Source organism: Anabrus simplex, chromosome 1 (genome assembly GCF_040414725.1).
Source record: "Anabrus simplex isolate iqAnaSimp1 chromosome 1, ASM4041472v1, whole genome shotgun sequence".
NCBI classification, from domain to species: Eukaryota; Metazoa; Arthropoda; class Insecta; order Orthoptera; family Tettigoniidae; genus Anabrus; species Anabrus simplex.
In genome coordinates, this window is record NC_090265.1 from 1,613,002,632 (window position 1) to 1,613,015,629 (window position 12,998).

The 12,998-nt window shown below is 38.2% G+C and overlaps 1 protein-coding gene across 5 annotated transcripts in view; it reads right to left on the minus strand.

Annotated features, from left to right (window-relative positions):
- Positions 1-278: 278 nt before the first annotated feature.
- Positions 279-12,998, minus strand: part of LOC136881181 (hemolymph lipopolysaccharide-binding protein) — a 60,877-nt gene continuing 48,157 nt past the window's right edge. For all 5 annotated transcript variants that reach the window (XM_067153871.2, XM_067153864.2, XM_067153890.2 and 2 more), the window contains one exon: positions 279-448. In XM_067153871.2, the coding sequence (XP_067009972.2) occupies positions 291-448 (158 nt within the window). In that variant the 3' untranslated portion in view covers positions 279-290. The remainder of the gene's footprint in view (positions 449-12,998) is intronic.

Here is a 12,998-nt window from a genome sequence, read left to right on the forward strand (position 1 = left end):
GGTACCTAACTTAAGGGACGGCCGCTTCCTTCCCTCTTCCTTGCCTATCCCTTATCTTACCAACACCCCCCGCCCCCGCCCAATAAGGCCCCTATTCAACATAGCAGGTTAGGCCGCCTGATCGAGGTTCTGGTCCTTCTCAACAGTTGAATCCCCGACCCAAAGTCTCACGCTCCAGGACACTGCCCTTGAGGCTGTAGAGGTGGGAACCCTCGCTGAGTCCGAGGGAAAAGGAAAGTAAACGTATTAAGAAAGAAAGAAAGAAAGAAAAGAAAGAATTTTCTTACATTTCAGCGACAGTTGTTTACATGCATTTCACATATAAATCCCATTTTCCATTTACAGTCTCCATCACACATTTTGGCGTCTGAATAGACGAAACCACAGTTCTGGTCAGGTCCGCCATCCGGTTGTCCAGGTCGCCATCTTGGGTAGTCCAGTGGATCTCCTGCGAAAGGAATTCAGATTATTATTATTATTATTATTATTATTATTATTATTATTATTATTATTATTATTATTATTATTATTATTATTATTATTATATAAAGAGTGAAACCATAATGTCTGTGAAAAAATAGTACATCTTTGTTCATTCTGCATGGATTCTGGCGGTTTGGAACTATGTGAATTTAGTTATCCGATTGATATTGCCATAGTCCATGCGTTACTATATTTTACCTCAGTTTGGATATCGAATTCCATCATTGCTACACAAAGGACGTTGACATTCCGAAGATAATATGGTGCACGTATTCCTCCGAAAAGAGACACAATCCTGGATTTAGTTAGGAAGTTGGAAACAACAGGTTATTTGCTAAGCGATACTGGTTAGCATCGCACATCTCGTTTTCAAAACGCGGTGAAAGATGTCCGGGCCCACGTATAGCAATCTCTTCGCAAATCATTATCTTTTGTCTCAGGAGACAGGTTACACCACACGTCAAATTTATCTCTCGCTGTAAGAGGAGTTTATATGTAACTTGTAAACAAATGATGAAAATTAAAAAACGACCATGTTGTAACCGTACAACAGGGTTACAGACTCCATTCTGTATTTATTATTATTATTATTATTATTATTATTATTATTATTATTATTATTATTATTATTAGTATTATTATTATTATTATTAACCCGATTCATTAGATTTTATATATTCTGTTTCTCATCATTTAGACTGTAATAATTAGGTATCACGTATATTATTGTATTTCATCATAGGTTAAGTGAATATGTTTGTAATTATTCTGTATGGTAGTAAGTGAGATTTGTTGGTTTCATATTGTCATGCTGTGGCTTGTAACTTTGGCTAGATGAGCTGGCATAGTATTTTGCAATCGAGGCTATGTTTAACTGTGCAAGGAGATTTCCCGGTGACGCATTCGGCCTAGTCATTCTCGATCCGCTTGGGTAAGCTTAGACAACGCTTGACTGATGACATCAGTGCGTGGACACGTGATTGCGACCAAGTGTCAGTATTCGCCAGCTACTGTATGTGGAAGTGGAAGGGATGAACAGTGAGTGGGGAGATGAGTCGTCATCGCGAGGTGTTATAAGGTGATGCTACGGTAGGGAGAGGTACTCAGTTCATAAGCAGTTGATATCGTGCAGATCATATGTAACAGTCAGATGTATCAAATGGAAGAAGTGGTCTTAGTGTGATGGTCAGAGCTAAGAGTTGTGTTTGAAGAGGTAATCATCGAGGAAGTCTACAAGTGGTGGTTGTATCCGAGCAGAGACGGGTACTATGCTGATAAAGAAACATCATCTTCTTGTGAGGATGGACTTCACAAGATGTTTCAATAACATTTTCCAATTATTTAAAATATATTGAGTGGACGTAATTACATTGGAGCTCCCTACACGCGTACATGGTATGTAGGCCAACTCCTTGTTATATAAGAAGATTACAACAGACGGCTCCCGACTTCAGCTCACAGGTTTTCCCAAGAATTTCAAGTTCAACAGCGGTGTATGCAGACAACAGGTAATTAAAGCATCAGACATGTTATGCATTCATAACATGAAGAAGAGAGTTATCAGCGGCGATATCACATCTCACTTCAAGTTCATGCCAATAGCTTTTTTTGTTTAGATTAAATTTTCCTTTTCTTTGTACCGCAAATCTCACAATATATTTCTTTTGTTAAATTAAAAGACGTAAATAATTGTTCATTGTGACGTAAATTTAGTCATAAACTCAGTTTTATTTTAATTATAATAAGTGATTCCAGTTCCATGTACAATCCGCAATTGTGGAAATGCAACAGTAATTTAATATTGTCCTGATCCATATCCCTGTATATTGCCAGATATTTGAGTTTATCACCTCACGCCTTGAGATAATTGATATAAGAGGTATGCTCTACCGAATTTTGTTGTTTTTCTTAAAAAAGCAACTGGCGCTCAAACAAATGTTATTTATATTATGTGTGAAGGAGATGTAAGTATAAGAGTAGTGGTTGGAGTAGCCACATCGTGTCGCCAGCAACGTGGGACTCGAAAGGTTCAGAAGAAGTGTTTCTGAATGGCAATATACATGGATCAGTTCTTTTAATGAGTACGCACATGTTAAATTCACCGAGTAATGTTAGGAAGGTCATTTTGTTGAAGTTTGTATTTAAGGGGTAATGTCAGAGGAATTGCAAGGGGAAATAGCTTTGAGATCGCGAAAAATTAGTAGGAAACCGAAGATGGACAAGGATAGCAATATGCAGTCAGGTGATGAGGCTGAGGTTATTGTGTCCAAGGAAATCCAAGGTGGTAACATAAATAGGAAGATGGTGACTAAGGTGGGACCTACTGAAAGTCAGAAAATAGTAGAAACTGAGGAAAACGCTGTCACGCAAGATCAAAGTAAAGGGGTGATTGACCTGGGTTTATTTAATTTGCTGATGTCCAAAATGACTGAGCAGAATAATGCTATGAGTGAGAAAATTGAATCTCAGAATAATATTATGAGTGAGAAAATTGAATCTCACAATAATATTATGAGTGAGAAAATTGAATCTCAGAATAATATTATGAGTGAGAAAATTGAAGCGGTCATTAGTGAGAAAATTGAATCTCAGAATAATATTATGAGTGGGAAAATTGAAGCTCAGAGTAATGTCATAAATAGTATTAATAAGAAGATTGATGATGTTAGTAATAAGATAGATCATAAGGTGTTAGAAATAAGTAAGCAAATTAATAATTTAGAAAGTAAGGTAAATAGGGAGTGTAGTGACATCAGAGCTGAGATGGAATTGGGTCGGAGCAATCTCCATACGGAAATAGAGCAAATTAGTGAGACATGCTTCAAACAGATTGATGAATTAGGCGCCAAGATCGAGTCTAATAAAGGAGAAATCAATGAGTTAGTAGAAGAAAGGTTTGAAAAGATAACCAATACAGTGGGGCAAGAAACTAGGAAATGTATTAGTAGGGTAGAACATGTGGAAAGAAAACTTGGAGAAGTAGGTGATCTAGAGAGTGAACAAAAATCATTATCACAGAAGGTGAGAGAATCGGAAGAAAAGTTGCAAGAGGAATTAAGAAAAATTCAAGAAAGGGCTGAGGAAACAGTGGAAGAAAAATTTCTGAGTTGCCAGAGAGTACTCCAGCAAGAAGTGCGTGATAGTAAGAATGTACGTGAAATAATTGTAAATAATGGTTTAATCACTAGAGATCATGACTTACCTAAGTTTTCTGGGAAAGAATTTAACCCGATGGAATTTATGAGAGTAGTAGAGAAGAAATTTGCTGTTCAATTAAGAGACAATATTATTAGCTGGGAAACTGTATTGGAGATCTTATCTAATGCTTTCGTAGGAGAGACTAAGTCTTGGTTTCAAGTATATAAAAGCTCGATGTCTAGTCTAACTGAATTTAAGGAGAAATTCATGGCTAAATTTTGGAGTGAAGGTGTTCAGAGTAGAGACAGAGAGAGAGTAATGTTTGGCAGGTATAATTCTAACGAGGGTGTTAGAATGACTGAATACTTTTTGGCTCATGTTTTGGTGTGGAGAAATTTAGAATGTATTGGACCTGAGGCTGATATAGTTAGACTTATGGCTAAGCACTATCCCGATAGAATAAGAGAAGCTGTTTGTATGCAAAGAGTGGAGACTATTAAGGAAATGGAGATTTTGTTGGAAAGTTTTGATGCTTTAGGTAGTAGCTTGAATAATAGTAGGACACTAAATAGGAATGTAGAAGGAAGGGGTAACCAATCTAATAATCAGGACAGGACTATGAATAATCGTAACTACAGAAGAGAATATCAGGAGAGACCTAATAATAATTTCCACAGGGAGAGAAACTATCAAAATAGTTCGGAAAATTTCAGGACTGGGAGGCGTGATTATGGTAATCAACCAGAAGCTGGGAGGCGGGAGAATACAGGCCATAATAATAATAATAATGACGCTAGAGGAAATAGGCAACAGGGGAGGCCGACTGAGGTGTGTAACCAACAAGTCGTAACCGAACCAAGTACTTTAAACGCGCAACGGACTGTATAAACAGGTCACTGAGACAGTCCGTAAATGGTAAGTTCACGTATAAGGTAGATAAGTATGTTAATGTCGACCAGCCTATAGTTGTAAGTGAACATGATTGTGACCTAAGTAGCAATAATTCAAATATTTTAAGTGACGACTTAATCGTAGACAATAAATTTTATAAGTGTAATTTAAATTTAGATATAAGGCAAGATTTGTTAAGTGATCTTATATTATGTAATGAGGATAATTTAAGTAGTGTTACTGTTACACCGACGATTGAACTGCTGATATGGGGCAGAAAAGTTAAGATTTTGTTGGACTCTGGTAGTGAGAAGTCATGTGTAAATTCCAAGCTGTATGAGGAAGTTTTGAGAGAGAAGTATGAGGTAGCGGAAATTCCAGTGAGGAATACGTTCATCGTAACAGCTGTTGGAAACAAGTCTCAAAGAGTGAATAAACAAATAGCTGTCCCCATTAGCATAAGTGGAGAATGTATTTTCCAACCATGCTTAGTAGTGCCTAATTTAGTTTATGCCGTTATTTTAGGTACCGACTGGTTAACGTGTCACAAGGCTAAATTAAATTTTGATCTGTGTAATGTCAATCTTATTTGGGGAAAGAGTAGCAGGGAAGTCAGTTTACCATATGATGTTTTGTCAGAAATTAGTGCGAATAAAGTGTGTTCTAGTACGGAAGGATCTTGTGAAATTCCTAATATGAGGAAAAATATTGATGTCTGCCATGTGTCTATACAGAGAGATTCTAGAGATGAATTGTATGAGACAGTGGAGAAATGTAATTTAGCGGAAAGTCAGAAGGACGAATTGTGTGAATTATTGATATCACATAGTGATGTTTTTAGCGATCGGCCTGGTAGAACACATCTTTACGAACACAAATTTAATGTTATTGATAACTCAACTTTTGTAGGACCGAAATATCCCATTCCGTTAAAATACGCTAGCGCTGTTGAAGAGCAGATTGACATTATGCTAGATTATAATATAATTGAACCATCATGTAGTCCTAATTTAAATCCACTTGTTATTATACCTAAGAAGGATAACACGGTAAGACTGTGCATTGATGGCAGATTAATGAATATGAGAATTGAAGCCGATCAGCAAAGGGCGGAGACGGTAGAGGAACTTATTCAACGTATTGAAGGTAGAAAATGGTTTTCTACTTTTGATTTGTCGTCATCTTTCTGGCAGATTCCACTTAGAGAAAGTGACCGTCCACTTACGGCCTTTGCATACAAGAATTGCTTGTATCAGTTCGCCAGGGTGCCCTTCGGGACCCGTACTTCTTCTGCAGCATTAGTTAGAGCCATGAATAAAGTATTAGGGAGAGATACGGATAGTTTTGTGACCATGTACATCGATGACATTGTTATAGCATCCCACACGTTTGAGGAACACATGAAACACTTACAGATTGTTCTACAGAAAATCAGGGAAGGGGGATTTACATTAAAACTGAGTAAATCGACATTGTGTTCACAACAAATCACATTTTTGGGACACACTGTATCTGAACAGGGGGTAAAACCGGAACAGACGAGATTAGACAAGATAAACAATACTCCTACTCCACGTAATGTTAAGCAATTGAAATCTTTTCTGGGAATGTGTAATTACTTTCGACGTTTTGTGGGTAAATATTCTGCGCTGTTAGAGCCGTTTCGTGAGCTATTGAAAGGAGGTGCGAAGTGGAAGTGGAGGAAAGAACATGATGAGGCTTTCCAGAAGTTGAAGGATGGATTTAATGAAGCTGTTATGTTGAGATATCCTATGTCAGATCGTGAATTTATTCTCATGACTGATGGTTCAGAGAAGGGAGTTGCTGGATGTTTATGTCAGAGAAATGATAACGGCAATTTAGGCATAGTTTCCTTGGCAAGTCGTGGGCTCAGTATGACAGAAAAGAGATATACGATCACTGAGATTGAATTTCTTGCAATCATGTATTCATTAAGTAAGTTTAGAATGTATGTTTTAGGTAATAAATTCGAGATATGGACTGACCATCAGGCTTTGGTATTCTTAAATACTTATAAATTAACTAGTAATCGTATGACTCGTTGGATTTTAGCCATAAGTGAATATGATTTTAAGATACGTCATATTAAAGGGAAAGATAATGTTATGGCTGACTTTCTCAGCAGGTATCTCCCTAAGGAGGAAAATACTGTCTCTTTAGAGGTGAAAGAAGGTATTTTGATTTGTGTTGGCTCGATGACTGATAATACTGCAGAAAGAGATAGACTTCGTTATCTGTTGTCCGAGCAGGAAAATGAAGAAGAGTTGGCGGGACTGTTGACCTCGCTTAGAGATAAGGAACCAGGTACTGTTCTAGTGAACGGTAAATTTACGTATAAGTTATGTAATGGTTTTCTCACTCGGAAATGTTATTCTGGGAAGTTCAATGTATGTGTACCTAAAGCCCTGCAAGAGGATATGATTTGGTTTTATCATAAGGAGCTGGGTCATTTTGGAGCAAATAAGGTCTTATATGCTATTCAGGGTAACTTTGTGTGGAGGAATATGGGAAGGCACGTGAGGAAAATACTCGCTACGTGTGATCTCTGCCAACGCTCTAAGCACCCGACTAGACTTCTAGAGGGGCCCAGGCAGGCTGTTATTGTTGACAGACCCGGGAAGCTTATTAGTGTTGATCTGTTTGGACCGTTAGTTAAATCCAGATATGGTTACCAATTTGTTTTTGTCTTGATTGATGCCTTCAGCAAATATGTCAAGATGTACCCATTGAGGAAAGCTACAGGGAGGGGTTGTCTCAAACAGGTCGTGGACAGATATATTCCTGAGTTCGGATGTCCCCTCAGAATATTATCTGATCATGGCAGCCAGTTTATTTCGAAGATCTGGAATACCAAACTTAATGAACTGGGGATCAAAACTATATTTTCATCGGTACGTTGCCCGCAAAGCAATATGGTTGAAAGAACGATGCGTGAAATAGGACGTATATTTAGGGCATATGTGCATGACAAACACAACTCGTGGTTTTCACAGTTGGGTAATGTCGAACGTTGGTGTAACATCACGTTGCACGAGTCCACTGGATTTACGCCCTATGAAATTCATCACGGCAGGAAGCCTACTGATGAAATTGCGAGTATGTTAGGTTTGGACTTGGGAGAGGAGAAAACTAAGGATTTTTATATCCAGCTGGCTAGGGAGAATTTAAAGAAAGCAGGAGATAAACGTATTCGCCAGCAGAAAAAGACTACATTGGATGAATTTGAGCTTGGTGACAAGGTTTTACTCAGAGTGCCACTCCCGTCATCAGCAGAAGCTGGTCAATTTTCTAAGTTTTTCTTGTTATATCAGGGATACTTCACCGTAGTGAAACGGATTGGGAAATGTGCTTATTCATTAGAAGACAAGGAAGGAAATATCGTAGGCACATACAATATAAGAAATCTTAAGAAATATATCATGTGAGTTTGTTGATTAATTTTCATTATTATGTTAATTCACCATGTTTTATGAAGCTGGCATTGCGAACAGGACTACAGTGAAATTAGCGTGTGTTGTGATATTAAGTGAGGCACGGCAGTGCAATAAACTCCAGTGCTTGGAGACAGTGTATATAATGAAATGTCTTCGAGAATTACTTTTGAACACTCAATGAACGTTTGAAACGACAGAAGTGAGAAAGAAATGTAATCTATATGTAAATAATACTGTATAATCAAAGTGAAAATGATAATTGATAAATGTTTTATATGTGTAACAACGAACATCCAGATGGATGATGCTATGTACCAAATTTGTAAAGGGCATTTTTATACATGTATCTATGGTGTACTCGATTTCAGGTGATTGTGTAGATATTTCATGAATCAATCGATTCATTTAATCGATTATTTCATGAGGGAGGCGTTCTGTAACCGTACAACAGGGTTACAGACTCCATTCTGTATTTATTATTATTATTATTATTATTATTATTAGTATTATTATTATTATTAACCCGATTCATTAGATTTTATATATTCTGTTTCTCATCATTTAGACTGTAATAATTAGGTATCACGTATATTATTGTATTTCATCATAGGTTAAGTGAATATGTTTGTAATTATTCTGTATGGTAGTAAGTGAGATTTGTTGGTTTCATATTGTCATGCTGTGGCTTGTAACTTTGGCTAGATGAGCTGGCATAGTATTTTGCAATCGAGGCTATGTTTAACTGTGCAAGGAGATTTCCCGGTGACGCATTCGGCCTAGTCATTCTCGATCCGCTTGGGTAAGCTTAGACAACGCTTGACTGATGACATCAGTGCGTGGACACGTGATTGCGACCAAGTGTCAGTATTCGCCAGCTACTGTATGTGGAAGTGGAAGGGATGAACAGTGAGTGGGGAGATGAGTCGTCATCGCGAGGTGTTATAAGGTGATGCTACGGTAGGGAGAGGTACTCAGTTCATAAGCAGTTGATATCGTGCAGATCATATGTAACAGTCAGATGTATCAAATGGAAGAAGTGGTCTTAGTGTGATGGTCAGAGCTAAGAGTTGTGTTTGAAGAGGTAATCATCGAGGAAGTCTACAAGTGGTGGTTGTATCCGAGCAGAGACGGGTACTATGCTGATAAAGAAACATCATCTTCTTGTGAGGATGGACTTCACAAGATGTTTCAATAATATTTTCCAATTATTTAAAATATATTGAGTGGACGTAATTACATTGGAGCTCCCTACACGCGTACATGGTATGTAGGCCAACTCCTTGTTATATAAGAAGATTACAACAGACGGCTCCCGACTTCAGCTCACAGGTTTTCCCAAGAATTTCAAGTTCAACAGCGGTGTATGCAGACAACAGGTAATTAAAGCATCAGACATGTTATGCATTCATAACATGAAGAAGAGAGTAATCAGCGGCGATATCACATCTCACTTCAAGTTCATGCCAATAGCTTTTTTGTTTAGATTAAATTTTCCTTTTCTTTGTACCGCAAATCTCACAATATATTTCTTTTGTTAAATTAAAAGACGTAAATGATTGTTCATTGTGACGTAAATTTAGTCATAAACTCAGTTTTATTTTAATTATAATAAGTGATTCCAGTTCCATGTACAATCCGCAATTGTGGAAATGCAACAGTAATTTAATATTGTCCTGATCCATATCCCTGTATATTGCCAGATATGTGAGTTTATCACCTCACGCCTTGAGATAATTGATATAAGAGGTATGCTCTACCGAATTTTGTTGTTTTTCTTAAAAAAGCAACTGGCGCTCAAACAAATGTTATTTATATTATGTGTGAAGGAGATGTAAGTATAAGAGTAGTGGTTGGAGTAGCCACAATGTTCAAATATAGCTGGCTATCATAATAAGTGATGAAAGTTTCATTCTTCTATCACTGATAGTTTCTGAGAAAAGGTTCACTAATTTTTTTTAAATCAAACTCTCGGGAAACTAAGTTCAAAGAAAAAATACATTTTAGTCCATCCCTGGCTCGTATGATGGGTTATCTGTATCCTCATCCATGTCATCAGCTAGTTTTCTTTTGACACTCCTCCTCTTGCTCCTAGCAGTCTTCTCTAATTCTTTTTCACCCCTTTTCGCACCTCGAAGCCTCTCCTTATCGATCTTCTTAAATTCTGTCACAGCGTTCCTTCCAGGTTCGATGCCCAGTTTCTTGTAAGATGCTATAACATCATAGACACCAAGGTGAAGAGTTTTAATGCCGACAAATACATTTTTTGGAATACGGCTCCATATTGCATTATTCACGCTTTCATTTGGGTTTTGCGTTTTTCCATGCCTGCATTTGTATTTATCCCAGAAACAGATCAGACAAGTCCTTGAAAAATCGGTCTTGCTTCTTTCATAACAGCAGGCGGTAAACTGTGGACATGATGATATACTTGATTTGTTCCTTTGCATCTATTGTATTTACACCATGTGTTCTGAGAGGATGGGCAGAGTCCCTGGTTTGGTTTTCCATCTGTTGAGATAGAATGTTAATAAATAGCCCACACAGCTCTTCTCATAGCTTCTGTACTATGAGTAATCTCCCTAACAGCAAACCCATAATACCTTTGCAGTCTATCTATTGCGTCATCTGTCAATAGTCCCTTACCACTAATAGGTTTACTGTCTGACAACATACTGCGAGCAAGTGAAGTTTCTGGAGCCCATCCTCGTTTCAACATGGCCCACACATTCCAGTATTTTTACTGCAATATCGGAGCTATACGGTTGATTTTCTGAGACTGCTTTGTATGCTTTCGAATCCCCATCACCTAGGTAATTTATGCAGCGAACGTTATACCAAGCTAGAGAACGCTGAAACATTCTTACGGGTACAAATGTCGTCCACCACCCACACTCATTGCTTGCAGTATGCAGTTCAAAAATTAATTTTGAACCTTTCCAAAAGAATGTCCGTACAAATTATACATCAAATTAATCAGAAAATTCGGCACTACATTTTAAGCCGAAAAAATTTACATTTTTTTAGATTTTCAGGGACCGGCTCCCCGTAATCGAAAATTTCTTTGTTGATTGAATAATTTCACATTTACCAGACTTTTCTTTTGAAGTCACCTTAAATATCGTTTTTCTTATGAAGTCACCTTAAATATCATGTATATCGTAATCGGCCAAGAACAACTGGCGATTTGAAGAAGGATATTGTCATCAAAATCTACAATATTGATCCATAGGCACTGCAACGAACTGCCAAAAACATACTACGGCGGGTACGGATGTGTCGACAGGCAGAAGGAGGTCATTTTCAGCATCTACACTCCTATGATGGTAAGTAATTCTCACTCAGGTACTGCATATTTAGAAACTTATTGTACGTTTGTAGCTATCACCAAACGAAATAACACCCATTTTATATGAATCACTCCGTATGTTGAGTCCTTAGACTGAATGCTGATTGGAACCCCAGCAGGTCTACAATAACCAATCCTATTTCGCCCAGGCATCACTGAAGAGCCGTAGCAGGAAAATGGAGTAGTTTTCTGTAACTTTTCTCACTGGGTCAGAAGGTGCCCTTATGCATCAGTACGCCAAAACCACTGACTCTATGAACGATACCTTCACATTACCCATCACAGAGGCTAGCTACGTGAGGAATTGTCTTACTAGTATAGGCCATACCTCCGTGTCAATTTTATATTGTAAAAGCCAAAGGTGGGGCGGAGATAGATGAGTGAAGGCAACAAAACTGTTCAAGCCAATAACAGAAGATACAATGCAATCGCTTTTGAAACGAACTTCTGTCTCACAGTCATTCGTGTAATCGCCGGAATGTGTTCTTGTTTGGAAGATGCCTATTAAGAAAAGATCTGCGTATAGACGTCGTACTTCTGCTGTGTTACATTCGGCGAGTCCATACATCGAATGTGTATTTTTTGGTTTGAATAAACCATCTTGTCACGTCTGGCATACACCACCATATCAAAGGATCTTATTATTATTATTATTATTATTATTATTATTATTATTATTGTTTTTGTTGTTGTTGTTGTTGTTGTTGTTGTGAATATCCAATACAAATGAAACCTATTTAACAAAGTATTTTAGGGTTATAGTTGAAACACACTGATCTTCTTAAGCATGCAATCTGATGTGACCCATATATTCTACCTAGTCATCAGCTCGTGAGGATATGGAGTATGATGTGGCTGGATGTGCATTGTGCATTGAACGTGGTAGAAATCTAAACAGCGTCCGCCATAATGGGTCTTACACAGCGAAGCGGTTCTTCGCTATACCCACGCGGACATGATTACCTTGTACACACATGCACATAAATGGTGTCACATATACAGTAAATCAAGCATGTCGTCCCCCCACCTCCTCGCTTAACGCATTGCTGCAGGCAGACAGCCTGCTACAAGATTTTGTTTTGATTGAAATGGGTACAGAGGCGGAAGTATAGCAACGCACACACTGTGCTTTCAGCACTATTAAACCGGTTTAATCTCTTCCCCTCCTTTTCGGTACTGGAGTGACCTTCAAGACTACCATTTCATTCTCTCCCCTTCTCAGTACTAGAGTGGGACAGTGTTGATTGTTTATGTCGGGACACCATTTGTGTGCATGCGTGTTGCGTGTACGTTATGGAAGCTTACGCAGCTAAACGAAGGTACCGCTACGAATTGGAGCTCTCCGCGTGGCCCTTGCCTCTCCGCGCCTCCGCTCGTCCGCTACGGATCACATGATTTCACTGCTATAAACTAAAGCGTGCACAGCTAGGCAGGCTCCGCGTCACGACGTTATCAGTCTGGGAGTGTAGTTGTAATAAACAACATATACCATTCGACTTAACACATAGTTCTTAGAGTACGGTAATTAAAAACAGCTGAAGTGTGTGTTTGTGTACTCGATAATCTATATATCTAAAATAACTTGTCCTGACTGACTGACTGACTGACTGACTGACTGACTGACTGACTGATTGATCATCGCCGAGCCAAAACTACAGGCCATAAAGAAATGAAACTTTGGGGAT